Source organism: Lepidochelys kempii, chromosome 26 (assembly GCF_965140285.1).
Source record: "Lepidochelys kempii isolate rLepKem1 chromosome 26, rLepKem1.hap1, whole genome shotgun sequence".
Lineage (NCBI taxonomy): Eukaryota > Metazoa > Chordata > Testudines > Cheloniidae > Lepidochelys > Lepidochelys kempii.
Window position 1 is genome coordinate 5575515 of NC_136405.1, and position 13858 is coordinate 5589372.

General features: G+C 50.1%; 2 protein-coding genes across 6 annotated transcripts in view; one reads left to right on the plus strand and one right to left on the minus strand.

The window, feature by feature from the left end:
• The first annotated feature begins 158 nt into the window (after positions 1–158).
• Positions 159–13858, plus strand: part of FHIP2B (FHF complex subunit HOOK interacting protein 2B) — a 19228-nt gene continuing 5528 nt past the window's right edge. For 2 of the 3 annotated variants that reach the window (XM_073325364.2, XM_073325366.2), the window contains exons 1-12: positions 159–273; positions 1537–1615; positions 3749–3918; positions 6216–6320; positions 6857–6979; positions 8005–8238; positions 8425–8621; positions 9281–9389; positions 10761–10837; positions 12226–12421; positions 13175–13344; positions 13427–13564. In XM_073325364.2, the coding sequence (XP_073181465.1) occupies positions 229–273; positions 1537–1615; positions 3749–3918; positions 6216–6320; positions 6857–6979; positions 8005–8238; positions 8425–8621; positions 9281–9389; positions 10761–10837; positions 12226–12421; positions 13175–13344; positions 13427–13564 (1643 nt within the window). In that variant the 5' untranslated portion in view covers positions 159–228. The remainder of the gene's footprint in view (positions 274–1536; positions 1616–3748; positions 3919–6215; positions 6321–6856; positions 6980–8004; positions 8239–8424; positions 8622–9280; positions 9390–10760; positions 10838–12225; positions 12422–13174; positions 13345–13426; positions 13565–13858) is intronic. The other variant, XM_073325365.2, reaches the window with a different exon arrangement.
• Positions 5127–13858, minus strand: part of NUDT18 (nudix hydrolase 18) — a 26182-nt gene continuing 17450 nt past the window's right edge. Inside the window, exons 6-8 of one of the 3 annotated variants that reach the window (XR_012156329.1) lie at positions 8503–8638; positions 7146–7356; positions 5127–5893 (exon numbers count right to left, since the gene is read on the minus strand). The gene's annotated coding sequence lies outside the window, so the exon portion shown is untranslated. The remainder of the gene's footprint in view (positions 5894–7145; positions 7357–8502; positions 8639–13858) is intronic. The other 2 variants (XR_012156328.1, XR_012156330.1) reach the window with 2 other exon arrangements.

Consider the following 13858-nt stretch of genomic DNA (forward strand, 5'->3'; position numbering starts at 1 on the left):
TCCCCCATACCCCGCGACCCCTCCCCCAGCTCCCCCATACCCTCCTGATCCCCACCCCCTGATCCCCAGCCCCCACCGTTTTGCGCCTGCCCCGCCCCCCGCGCCGCCCCGTCTCCCCGCTCGCAGGGCCGGGAGGCCTCTCGCCCCGCCCCGCCCCGCACAGGCCGCCGGGTCCGCGCTTCCGCCTGCTCGGGCCGGGATCCCCCGGCGGGCCGGGCCGGCGCCGCCATGTTCAGCCGCCTGGGCGCCTTCCTGCAGCGGGCGGTGGAGACGGTGGGGGCCGGGCCGGGCGCGCTGCGGCTAGCGCGGGGGGGGGGCGGCGGGGAGTGGGGTTCGGTTGGGGTCAGGAGATGGGGGGTCTCCCAGGGAGCTGGGGGGGGCCGCCTCCTGGGGTCAGGGTTGGGGGACACCCAGGATTGACCCCCCCAGGTGCCAGGAGATGGGGGGGCTCCCAGGGAGCTGGGGGGGGCCGCCTCCTGGGGTCAGGGTTGGGGGACACCCAGGATTGACCCCCCCCAGGTGCCAGGAGATGGGGGGGCTCCCAGGGAGCTGGGGGGGGGCCGCCTCCTGGGGTCAGGGTTGGGGGACACCCAGGATTGACCCCCCCCCCCAGGTGTCAGGAGATGGGGGGCTCCCAGGGAGCTGGGGGGGGCCGCCTCCTAGGGTCAGAGTTGGGGGACATCCAGGATTGACCCCCCCCCAGGTGTCAGGAGATGGGAGGGGCTGGGGGGGCCACCTCCTGGGGTCAGGGTTGGGGGACACCCAGGATTGACCCCCCCCAGGTGTCAGGAGATGGGGGGTCTCCCAGGGAGCTGGGGGGGGCCGCCTCCTGGGGTCAGGGTTGGGGGGCGCCTGGGATTGACCCCCCCCAAGGTGTCAGGGTCAGGAGATGGGGGGAGGGCTCCCAGGGAGCTGGCGCCTCCTGGGGTCAGGGTTGGGGGGTGCCCGGGATTGATCCCCCAGGTGTCGTTGAGGGTCAGGGGATGGGGGGAGCCTAGAGAATTGGGGCTGGAGGGCAACTCCCGGGGCCAAGGTACTTGGGGGGGGCACCCAGGATCGACCCCCCCAGGTGTCACTGGGGTCCTGAGATGGGGCAGCCAAGGGGACTCGGGGGTCACCCAAGAACCTAGAAATAGGATCTGAGTTGGGCCCCCAAGGGTGTCATCGGGTGTCAGGAGATGAGGCCACAGGGAACTAGGGCTGGGGGCATCCTACAGGGTACCCTGGTTGGGGCCCAAGATGCTATTGGGTTCAGGAGATTGGTGCTCTGGGGAGGGGGGGAACTGGGGGCTTGGGGCAAGGATGTCCCAGGGGATATGGGGTTCAGGGTCGGGAGAGGGGCCCTATGGCACATTGCTTTGGGGTCTCCTCTCCTGACCCCCATGTCTTTTGGGACGCGGGTTCCCAGGGAGCAGGATGCTAAGAGGATGGGGGGAGGGTCTGAAGTAGGGAGACTCTCCTGTGACCCGGGCCCGTGGGTAGATATGAACAAAGGGCTCTCCCGATTTGCTGACGCCCGCACCCTCCTCTCTGCAGCAGGAGCCCAGCATTGACCTGCTGGAGGCATTCACCGAGCACTGGAAAGGGCTCACTCACTACTACCTAGAGACCACAGGTAGGTGGTGGGCGAGGCTGGGAGTCCGGGCTCCTGGGTTCTATTCCCAGCTCTGGGAAGGAGCGTTGCCTCACTTTTAGGGCGGGGAGTTTGCAAGTTAGGACTTGGGGGTTGTCTTCTCAGCTCTCCAAGTTGATGCACTGTGAGAGTTTGGAGAAATCCTTTTAACTCTGTGTTGCCTCAGTTTCCCTCGCTGTAAAGGGGAGACAATGAGATATACATGGGCAAGGAGCTGGGTGTTCGTTGGGGTTAATTCATTAACATGTACAAAATGCTTTGAGAGCCTTGGCCCAAGAGTAGAGCAAAATGTTAATGTCTCCATCATCCTCTTCCTGGGGTCAGTGCAGGACGTTCCAGTGAGTGATAATGAAAGGCCTGCTGAATAGCCCATAAAAACCCTATCAGGAGAAATGTTGCCTGCAACCTTAAAATGTCTACCCGCTGTTCTATATATGGCACACAGGTATTGCTTCTTCCCACCATGAGGGCTGTGAGGTCGCGTCCCTGGGTATTTGTAGATATCTGATACTCTGGGCCAGAGCCTTACAATAATCAGTCTCTGTTGCTCAGAGATGCTCTCCCAACATTTTGAGAATGGCTGGACTGCTCCTGCACTAAATGCTATGGCCAATGTTTCTTATACTTGATATTAAATTGGGTCTGATCTACACAGAGATTTTGTACTAGGTTTTTTTTGTAACTGATATTCTACACTGCTGCAGCCCTAACAGCGCATACAGGTACACTGGCATAAAGTGCTTATCCCAGTATAGCTTAGTCCATACTAGTGTAACTGCATCCACACTAGAGGGAGTTGTACTGCTGTACGCTTAGAGGCATGGTTATTCTGGTACAGTTGTGGTGTGTTGAGAAGGCCTTAGGCCCCTAACTTTATTTAAATACCTAAATATGGATTTATGAGCTTAACCTTAGACTCCCAAGTCTGAGAAATGTTGACCTTTGTTCTTGGCTTGTCCATCAAGGGCTCTATTCTAGGGATAATAATTTTTAAACCAGCGTCCTAATTGCTTGGGGTGCTGCAGAGATCAATATCAAAGTGAAAATTACAGCTTGGAAGCCAAAGGGGAGGGGCTGGGAGGATATGTTTTAAAGTCACCTCTGCAAAATAGAATTTTCAGATTTTTTTTTTTTTAAATACATAGGTCTGGGATGAAATTAATTGTTTTGGGTTTTTTGGTGTGTGTATGGATTTATACCTATTAACGTTTCCCCAAAGTTCAAACTTAGTTTACAAAAGATCTCCAATTGAGAGGCATGAGGATTTTTTAAAAATTTGCTTTTGTTAACTTCCTCTGGATTCTACCAGTCCCCGAAAAGAAAACACCCACTTGTTCTTCTGTTACAGGGAGGGGAAGGTTTTAAATTCACCATTTTGGAGTCTTCCAGTGTGTCTTAGAATGTAGAGAAAATCTTTCTAAAAAGGGCACTCCTGTGTGGTGTGGAACAGTGCCCCGGGACCTGATGCCTGCAGTAGGAATTATGAGTAAAGCGTTAGCTTTACCGGATTTTTTTCTTAGTCTTTATGTTTCATTTGGGTCTTGGTTAGTGTAAGGCCTGTGACTGTGCTGCTCCAGGCTCTGATCTCATCAGCTCTTTTGAGCTATGGCCCTAGTCCTGCAAACTGATCTGTTTGGGCATATCCCTGAACTCACAACTTCACACTGACGCAGTAACAAACCAGTTCCCCAGCACAGAAGTGCTGGTTTATAGCTGAGACGTAAAACTGAAGTCCTGGCCGCTTGTGGATTTAATAATCCCATGATGCTTTTACAAGTGTAAGGGTGTTGGCTCCAGGGTCTTGACTAAATTGCTTTGTAGGTAATTACATTCTGACCAGCTTCTGTTGGATATGCTTGCTATTCACTTCCTGTCCCAAACTATTATAGCATTGCTGTGTTGTTGTAGCCATGTCAGTTTCAGGATATGCTGTGCACTATTAAAAGAGCTGCCACATTCCATCTCAGAGTTACGGGAGGGGGAGTGTATGTGAAGATGCTTTGGGTTGGAAGGGCCTGTGTAAGTTTGATAGTCAAATGGAGCTAAAGCCTTAATGCCTGTTTTACCAAGCATGTAGCCTGTTTTGATTGGGATTTGTATATGCCTTCTCTTTAGATGAAAACACCCCAGTCAAGGAGACCGATATCCCCTGGCGCCTGAAACAGATGCTGGACATCCTGGTGTATGAGGAGAAGCAGCATCCAGCCGGGGAGACAGGGCCTTGTTTGGAATACCTGCTGCAGCACAAAATCTTGGAGACCCTCAGCACTCTGGGAAAAGCAGAGGTGTGTACACTGTGTTCCTCCCCCGGTCAGCCATGCACAAGCCCAAGACAAACACCACTCATTGCCCTAGTGGTGGAACTGTGTTTTTAGTTGATTTCAGTGACTATAAAGTCTGACTTGTTCACAGCAAAGAGGTATAATTTTAAGGAACTGAGACCAGGGTAAAATTTTTCAAAGCATATCTGTGATTTAGGAGTCTGAAGTCCCAGTGTCAGAAGCCACTTAGGCTAGACTAGGATTTGGAAGGTGTAAGCAGCCTGTTAGGAACATGGCCTTGTCTGCACTACACAGTTAATATACGTTAGATAACGCCTTTCAAATTCTAGACTAGACAGCACCTTAGGAGCCTAAATCCCATTGACTTTCAGTGAGACTAAGGCCAGGTCTTCACTAAAAAGTTAGGTTGACCTAGCAACGTTGCTCAGGGGTGTGAAAAATCCACACCCTTGAGTGATGTAGTTAACCCCCAGAGTGGACAGCACTAGGTTGATGGAAGAATTTTTCTATTGACCTAGCCACTGCTTTTTGGGGAGGTGAATTAACTACAGCGATGGGAGAATGACTCTCATTGCTGTAGTCAGTGTCCACACTGAAGTGTTACTGCGGCTAAGCTGCAGTGATTCTAGTGAAGATCTAACCCAAGGCTTGGTCTGCATCTAAAACTTAAGTCAACCTTGCGACATCGCTTAGTGGTGTGAAAAATTCACAGCCTTCAAAGACTTCGGTAAGACACCATTAGGCTGAAGAATTTTTCTGATCACCTAGCTACTGCCTCTCGCGGGGTTGGATTTACTTCTGTGTTTCTGGCATTGTAGCAAGTGTCTGCACTAAGCGTGACAGTGACGTAGCTGCAGCACTTGTTGTGTAGACATACCCGTAGGCTCCCTAAGCACCTGCTTCACTTTTGGAAATGGGACTTGGGCTCCTAAACCACTTAGGCACTTTTTGAAAATTTTCTCCGTATGCTACAACCTTTGCTGATGTGAGCAGTGTTTACTCAGGTGAGTAGTCTTGTGCTCCATGACTGAGGGTTGCAGGATCAATCCTTTGATTTGCAGGAAAGAAGTGTTTTTAAAAGGGCTTTATCAGAGTAAATATCAAAAGCTAAAAATTATAACCATACTAGCCTGTGTTACTCATAATAACTTGGCTTATTGTGCTATAAATGATCTTTTTTTTTTTTTCCAAACACGAAAACAAGGAAACAGTAACTGGAAATATTAGTCTTTATTGTCAGGTTTCAGAGTAGCAGCCGTGTTAGTCTGTATTCTCAAAAAGAAAAGGAGTACTTGTGGCACCTTAGAGACTAACCAATTTATTTGAGCATAAGCTTTTGTGAGCTACAGCTTTGTTTATAAAAATCAGTTACACTCAGTACTGTCTACCCTTTATCTCTACGATGATTCATTCTTGCTTGTTTTTTCCATTTCATCATGTTGTAGGAATGATGAATAACAACAAACCTTTTGAAAATGAAAAAATAATCTAATTGATTTTTTTCACCATAGGGCAGCTGAGAAGCTTAATTTATTCAAGTGAAGTTCATTAAGCAATATAAATCAATTAATAATGTTTGTGAAACACTATGAGAGCCTTAAAATGTACATTGGAAGGGCAAAGCATTATTTAGGGTATTTTTATGCATTGAGCTGAGCTGGGATAGTGATCTAAGTCTGGTCATTTTCACTGCCGTTTCTAGTCTGTTTTTCAGTGCTCAAATGGTTTTTACCAGTGCTGAAGGGAAATATTTATTTCCTAAACCAAACCAGTTTTTGCTTACATTTGGGTTGTGAAAACGTGTATTCACACTGCCTTTGGGAAAACCTATTTGTAAATAAAACCTAAGTGTTTGTCTTAACGTTATGCCAGAGGATTCCCTTTAATTTTCTCACAGTTCAGCTGGACTCCAGTTTGTTTCTCTCACACTTTCTTCATGGTTGCCAGAAGCAGGGACAGTGTAGCTGTACCAGATTATCTGATAATAGAAAAGAGATAAAATCAATAATAAACTAAATCTTGTTCTCCAAGAGCTTCAAAACCCTCTGTTCTTGGAATTTCCCTGCCCATGTAAACTTGAATACCCTTGTGGAGTTTTAGTCTTCTGCATTAGCTGCAGTATATAGGGTGCGTATGGCTAGATGTTTGCAGCTCTTACCTCTGTCATGTTCCATGCATTCGCTATCTATCTGTGGCATAAGGATTGGCTCAGACACTTTGTATCATGTTTCCTGTGGCACTGAAGGGGAATGTTACTTAACTGACAATTTACTTCTCTCTCTCTCTCTCCTTGCTCTCAGTATCCTCCAGGCATGAGGCAGCAGGTGTTCCTCTTCTTCAGCAGAGTCCTGGGACAGGTGCAGCATCCACTGTTGCACTATCTGAATGTGCATAGACCTGTTCAGGTGAGCGTGGCTTCTGCTTTCTCTTTGGCTTGTCATAGCTGCTTTCTGAGCTGTCTTACTGCAGGCAATGTAAAGTGTGCTCCTTGCAGCGCTCGTCCTACCTTTCCTCACTTAGTGGTCTGATGGCCTACGTTTCTGATGAGCAATGATGTTAACGTAAACCCCATGGAGGGCTCAGTTCCCCAGTGCATGCACCTGGTGCAATGTACACCAGTGCAGAGTGGGTATAAAATATGACCATTCTGATACCCAATTGATAGTGGTGTAAATCACTATACAGGGTTCAGGGCAATGATGAATACTTTGCTTTAATATTACTTTGCCACAATGTGGGCTATTGCCTGCTCTTTTGTATATCAGTGTCTGTATGACTGATATGGGCACATATTCCTGGGGAGTGTGCCCAACAGCCTCTAGTGAGGAGGGAAGAATGCCCATCCCCAATGCCAGCAAACCCCTTTCAGCACTGTTTAAGCTCAGTTCTACCCCCTCTTTTATTACTGTGAAGGCTGACCAAGCCCTGTGTCCTTCCACAGAAGCTCCTTCAGTTCGGCAGTGATGCGCTAGGCTCTGCTAGTGAGAAGGAAGAAGTACAGTTTGCTGCTGTTCTGTGTGCAAAGATCAAGCAGGATCCTGCTCTGCTCACGTACATTCTGGAGGTAAGAAGCCCTCATTGGCACCTGCATGCCATTTCTTCCTTACAGCAAGGTATTGGCCACTGCTGGAGGCAGGCTTCAGGGACCAATGGGCTGACCTGCTAGGGAATGATTGCACGATTGTCTGAATAATGGGATTTCCACAGGGTAGCACGCAGACAAATCTCACCTCCATATATCACGGACATTGCCCCGGTGCTGCATGCCCAGTGATGATGCTGAGCTCCTCCACAGCTGAAATCTTGCTGGCTTCTTTAAAATTAGGAAAAATGTCTAATCCAGTGCTGGTGGTGACCTGGATTGTTTCCATTTGACAGCTGTTTGGGGGGCCCTGGGTGAAGCGAGTCAATCTCAGTCCAGTTCCCAGTGAGCTGATGTTCCTGCCACGAAAATAGCCATTGTGGTTGCCACTAATTGGCCCCTTGATTGGTAGTCTTAACAAAGAGACCAGGGGACATGGAGGCTCGGCACCCCTTTCCCTGGTGCAGGGGGCGGAGAAGGGGGATGCATCTCTCCCAGATGGCTTGATGGGATGTGTGAAGCTTGCTTTGTCACTGCTGTACCTGTTCTGTGACTAAAGGCTTCATTTTCCAGAGTCATTGATCAGGCAGTTTAGAGCGGAGGACTAGGATCTGGGATTCCTGGACTCTCTCCTTAGCACCACCCCTGACCTGCTGTGTGACCTTAAACATATCTCTTCACCTCTCTGAGCTCCCCCATCTGTGAAATGGGGATAATATTTACTTCCCTACAGCACATCAGGGAGTTGTGAAGATTAATGTTTGCAAAGGGTTTTGAGATCCTCCGTTAAAACGTGCTGTGTTGTTTTAGTATCTGGTTAGCTGAGCATTTCTAGGTGTTTTTGCAGTATATACATATCTAGGTATGTTCGGGTACATATTGCACCTATCTAGCTTTCTTAGTATTCGCTGTCTGTACCTGGGATCAGTCCCATTTGTGTCAATGCTGGAAGCACTATTGCAATGGTGCTAACTGCTCTCTCTCTCTCCTGTTTCTTTCTTCTCAAGGGCAAGAATCTTCTAACTGGGAGCCCACAGGGAGATGCTGGCAGCAGCCAGGATGAGAGCTTGGCTACCAACGGGGCCCTGACTGCATCTCCTGAGCCAGACAGAGAGAGCTCTGTGGGTGATGCACCCTGCGCTAGCCTGGCAGGAAAACCAAAGAATTCTGTCTCCAGCTCCTCCCCTCTGAGAAAGGAAAACAATCTGATCACTTCCTTAATCAACTTGTGCAAGAGCCAGGTACCGAAATGGGGCAGGGGACAGCAGAGGGGTGCCAGGCAGCGAGTAGGGAATGATCCTGCCTGTCAGTGGGGCGTCAACCTTGGTGTTCCGTTCACCCGTGAGCTGGGGAGGGGAATAGACGGGGTTGCTGCTGGGGTGACCCCTCTCTCTCTCTCTCTCTCTTTCTCTCTCTCGCTCTGGCAGAAGAGCAGGATTGCACTAAAAGCTCAGGAAAACCTGCTGCTTCTCATGAGTGTCGCTCAGCAGGCAGCTGCCACGTACCTGGTACAGAACAGCGCCCTGTGCTGTCTGGTGACTGATCACCTCTGTGACCTGTACAGTGCCGTCCCTACTTCAGCCGATCCTGCAGATATCCTCTCCCTAGAGAGAGTCAGCTGGAGGTAGGACGTTGATGGGTCTGTAGGAAGATAATGAGAGCCTGGGGTAAATCCATTCCCAGCCTCACCACAAGGGAATGACCCTACCAGCTTTCACTCCTGGGCTTCTCCCTGGAAGTATTGGGCCCAGAGAAGACGAGTGAGATCTGTTCTGCAGGGGCTGCACCCAAGCTCCCCTGGACCTTGGCAGGATTGAGCACCTCGCAGGATGGGTACATAGTGAGGCTTGCTAGGCTGTGGTATCATCTCCAAGGGGGACTATGGGATGGCTCAAGCTGGGTAAGTTCTTGGAGAATAGCGACAGTGTGGTGTCTGCCCTGGCTCAGGGGGTACAGTCTAGCAGAGGTCCTCCACCTCTTCCCTACAGGGACCCCCTTCCCACTTAGCAATATGGGAAGAGCAGGGTGGTCACCACCACCACCCCTGGTGAGTCATGACCCCAGATGAGAGCTGCTGGCCTTGTTGCTCTCTCGGGTGTTTTCCATCTCTGGTGTTCTATGCTGTATGGGCCAAGTGAGGATGTTGAGAGAACCAGCAGCTTCCTTTACTGCTGTCACTCCAGAGAGGAGGCCTCCCTCCCCCCCCCAACATACTGTAGCCCTTGGATGATGCTTTGGAGTTGATTCCTACAATGTCCTTCACCCCCTTTGATCTCTTTGCAGGTTGCAGAATAACTCTGCCGATGAGGCCTCCTTCCCAGGAAAGGGGAGCCTGGATGCTTTCTTTAGCTGGTTAGATTACTGTGATCACCTCATGAGAGAGGCCCACCCGGTAAGAAATAAGTGACTCCTCCCCATTGCTTATTGTCTTAGACGAGCATTCCCATCTCCTCTGCCCCAGAGGGTGCAAGTCTCTCTCAAGAGACAAATACACATTTACATATGTGGGAAGCCTGATATTTAAGGAATCCTAACTGGAAGTCTTAGCCCAACCTTAGATGCAGTTTTAGGCACCTCCAAAGAGCCACTGATTTACAAGAGTGGATTGGAAACTGGCTGAGTTACACTTGTCCCACCTACAGCTAAACATTTTGTGCCCTTTACCAGATGAGCTGCTGGCAGTGGAGTTAGACTGCTGCAGCATAAGGCAGCCTCACTCATATCTCTGCTAGAACTCAGGCCAGGCCACCTGTTTTCTTCCTGTATTTGGTAGACAGCCTCATTAGGCCACTACTAATGGACTTATGAGCCATGGATGTGATGGTAGATGGGCCTTTGGGAACCAAACTGTGTCTTGTCTTGACTTATGGCTAAAATTCTCCTTGGAGAAGACAACCTATGGTGCCTTTTTGAGATCCACCAACTTCAGTGGCTCCTGGACTATTACATCCTGGCTTTTGTGGCTTGGATTTTGGGTTTGCCACGTGTTCTTAAATGTTAGGACAGCCTCAATTTCATCAGGCCTGTCTGAGAGTCCAGCTTGCCACACAGCTGAAGATCTCTGTGAAACTGCATCAGAGTACGATGACATTGCAACCCTTGTGTGATATTGTGAAAATCACCGTGATGCATCATTGCCACACACAGCTGCAAGATAACAACATGTATTTGCTAAGGTCACAACAGGATTATTTTGTCCATATGGGGACATGTTAAAAAGTGGGAGCCTTCCTGCATGACCCCAGTCTAGTGGTTTGTGGTTGAACCCATTTAAGAAGACCCCAGCATGTTCTGTCTCCATCTTCTAGCTACCAGGAAATGCTTTCCTTTAATAGGAGTGCCTGGGTCACTTGGCTCCAGAGTCTCTGTGTGTGCAAGAACCACACGGCATGTGTCAGCCCTGACCAAGGAGTGACGTGGCAGTCGCTCCCCATGTATGTCAGTCCCCACCATGCTGAGAGAAACTTTAAGGAGCAGCAGAGTCATAGATTCATAGAATATCAGGATTGGAAGGGACCTCAGGAGGTCATCTAGTCCAACCCCCTGCTCAAAGCAGGACCAATCCCCAATTTTTGCCCAGATCCCTAAATGGCCCCCTCAAGGATTGAACTCACAACCCTGGGTTTAGCAGGCCAATGCTCAAACCAGTGAGATATCCCACCCCCCGAGTCTCTGCTCTTGTCATGCAGGAAGGAACTAGGGGAGTCGTGGGAATATCAGGCAACTGGTAGCTCATTACTGACTCTTAATTTGTGACCATCAGGTAGTTGCAGATGCTGTAACAGAGGCCATTGGTGAAAAGCTCTTCCAGGGGATTCTGCAGCCACAGCTCTTGCAGATGTGAGTACATGTGTCACACAGGCTGAGGGGCCAACTGGCTGTTCACCAGCTTCCTGTGTAAACTGGGTTTGGGGGGATGTCCATGGTGTGAGGCTGAGCTGGTCTGGCACCCACACCAGGCATGAGGGGGAGGGAAGTGGGTTAGTCTTGTGGTGAAAGTAGGGATTGGGGAGTCTGGACCTCTGGGTTCGGTTTCTGGCTATGGCAGCAGCTGGTGTTAAACGAGTCACTGCTTTGGTGCCTCAGTTTCCCCATCTGTAGAATGGAGTTCATGCTGCATTCTGGCTTGTGAGGCTTAAATAATTCCCATTGGAAAAGTTCTTTGTGATCCTGGGATGGCAGGTGTGGTAGATCAGAGGGGTGCATAGCACTCCCGCGAGGAGGCAGCTCCCCAGCCATGTGCATCCCTTTCAAACTTTTGTGGAAGTTAGTCTGTCTTTTAAAAAAAAAATCCTCTTCTTACACTTTAGTGTAAAAGCCAAACGCCTGCCGGCATAATGGAACATTCCACTGGCGGGATTCTAACCTTGTCTGCAAGCTGGGGAATTTGAGTCTGGGAAGCAGAGAAAGTTCAATAGAGGGAAAGCCAGGAACATCTGAGCGTGCGGGTGTAAAATAAAATGGATTTAGGGAAGAATCAGATCTCCTCTGTCGCAGGGAGTGTTTTTGGCACAGTTTTCTAATGCCTTTAGCTGTCATTTGAAGCGATGTGCCTTATTTTGTCCACGCTAAGAGAGGGAAGTGCTGAGGCCAGTGGTTGGTTCTAAGCCTTTTCCTCCAGCTCATAGAGCTGGTGCGCTGCTCAGGGTCCTCCACAGGCAGGAGCAGAGCTGGCCCCTGATAAGATGGAGTTTCACACTTGGCTCTGCATTTCCAGGCCTTCGGTATTATTTTGGACTCTTTTCTGTCCCTGCATACACTCATTACACTTGAACTGCCCAGTCTAGCCTCTGGCTTTGATATTTCCTTGACCTCTTCATATGCCCTCCATCTGCTGCAGTTGCCCATGCATAGTTCTAAAGAGAGACTTTCTCCTTGTGAGCTGGAGTAGGTGGCTTTCCAGATATCACTCTGCATTATTTTCACATTGCTCTTAGTGTCCCAGAGGCAGTGACATCTTAGGTCTGAGCAAAGCGCGGAGTCCTGGGTTCTGTTCCCAGCTCTGTCATTTCCTGTCTTCATGCCTCGGTCTCCCCATCCATCAATGGGGACAGTGCTACTGGCCCACCACGGGGCAGGGTATAGAGCTTTATTTGTAAAGTCCCTAGAGGTTCTTGGGTGGAGATGTTCTCTTTAGAGCGCACAGTTCACTGTGCTGCATGTGTGCTCCGAGCAGCTGCATGGAGATAAGCAGCAGTAATTACTTTCCCTCTGCCATTATTTGACAGGTCTGAACTTGGCATCCTCACCTCTACTGCAATGCTGACAGCCATGGTGAGGCAGATTAGTGCTCCTGCCCTGCTCCGGGAACTGGTGACATTCCTGCTGGGCACAGAGAGGCAGCCAGAAGCCATCACTGACTCTGCACAGCAGCACCTCCTACGCTTTCAGCTGATAGAGCACTGCAACCACCTGTCTGATGAGGTGAGGCTGTGTCTGCATGCAGAGCTGCCACCCGCAGCCTCCCATGGTTCTCCCCCTCCCCTCCTTTTCCCTTTCCTGTGGGACCCCAGACTTGGCTCTCATTAGCTAAACTCCCTCTTGGAATTTCAAGGGGGGACCATGTCCAGACCTAAGGCCCTGCTCCCTTGAGATCATTAGTGATGCTGTGGCACCTGGGAAGGAGTTGAGGTGTTCTGCCTTAGTTCCAGGCCAGGTTATTGTATTCGGTCTCCTTAAATTCCCCAGGCAGTTTGTCAGATACAGGATTTTTCACTCTTGGCCCTGAGCAGTCAGGCAGTGTTGCCGTGTGATGGCTTTCGGATATTAATAACTGATATTAATATCAGTATCTCTCATCTAGAAAGATCCCAAACCACTTCAAACACTCTGGATTTACTGCACCCGTGGAATGCAGCCACCTCTGGGGTGCAGCGCCCCTGCACATTGCATGCTGTACAACAGTAGAATGCTGGGGCAAACTCCTGTCAGCCATGCTATGAAATCTTTAATGTCCTCACCCAGCAGACAGGATCCCTTGTTTTTAAGGTCTCCTCTGAAAGACCCTCCCCCAGCTAACTGCATGGGAACTCCATGTATCAACCCTGGAAGGGATTATGATCTGAGATGGCCGTGCTGGGATAGAATGGTAGTGGTGGCTACGTTTTAGTGGTGAATGCTTTTCAGGGGAGTTTTAAAGAACGATCCCACAACTGACCCCTGGTTCTGTCCCTGTAGATCAGCCTCGCTACCCTGAGGCTGTTTGAGGAGCTGCTCCGGAAACCCCATGAGCACATTGTGTACAGCCTTGTGCTGAGAAACCTGGAGGAGCGGAGCTACATCCTGCGCAGCCAGCCAGGGCAGGAGGAGCGGAGCACCCATGAGCAGGACCATTGCGAGGACACACTGTAAGTGGACAGAAGTGGGAAGCGCAGAACCAGATGGGCACAAGCTGGGGCTGCAATGTAACGCTTGTTCCTGGCCTTGCAGGGAGCTGGAGGAAGATCCCTATTTCACTGACGAATTTCCAGGTATAGGCTTCCGGACATGTAAAAAGCCAATGCCATCCTCCCCCCGGGGGCCTGCCAGGCCTAATGAGAAGACAGACGTGAATGAAATTGTTCTCAGGTAGGGCTGCGTGAGCTAAGAATCACGAATGATTGTCCAGCACATATTTGTCTCTTTGCCTCCCCTCCACAGGCTAGCTCGTGGCTTTGGGGAACCCAGATGCATGAAGGGCAAGGTAGAGAAGAACTCAGTGCAATTCCACAGCAGCTCTGGGAGCCCCTGCTCCAGCAAGGGCTCTGTGGACCGGTAGGCTCCCTGCTCCAGGGAACATGCCTGGGCTGGGAGGTCTGGTAGTTAATTTCAGGAACACCTTATTTTGCTGTTTGGAATGAAAGCAAGTTCAAAAATATCCAA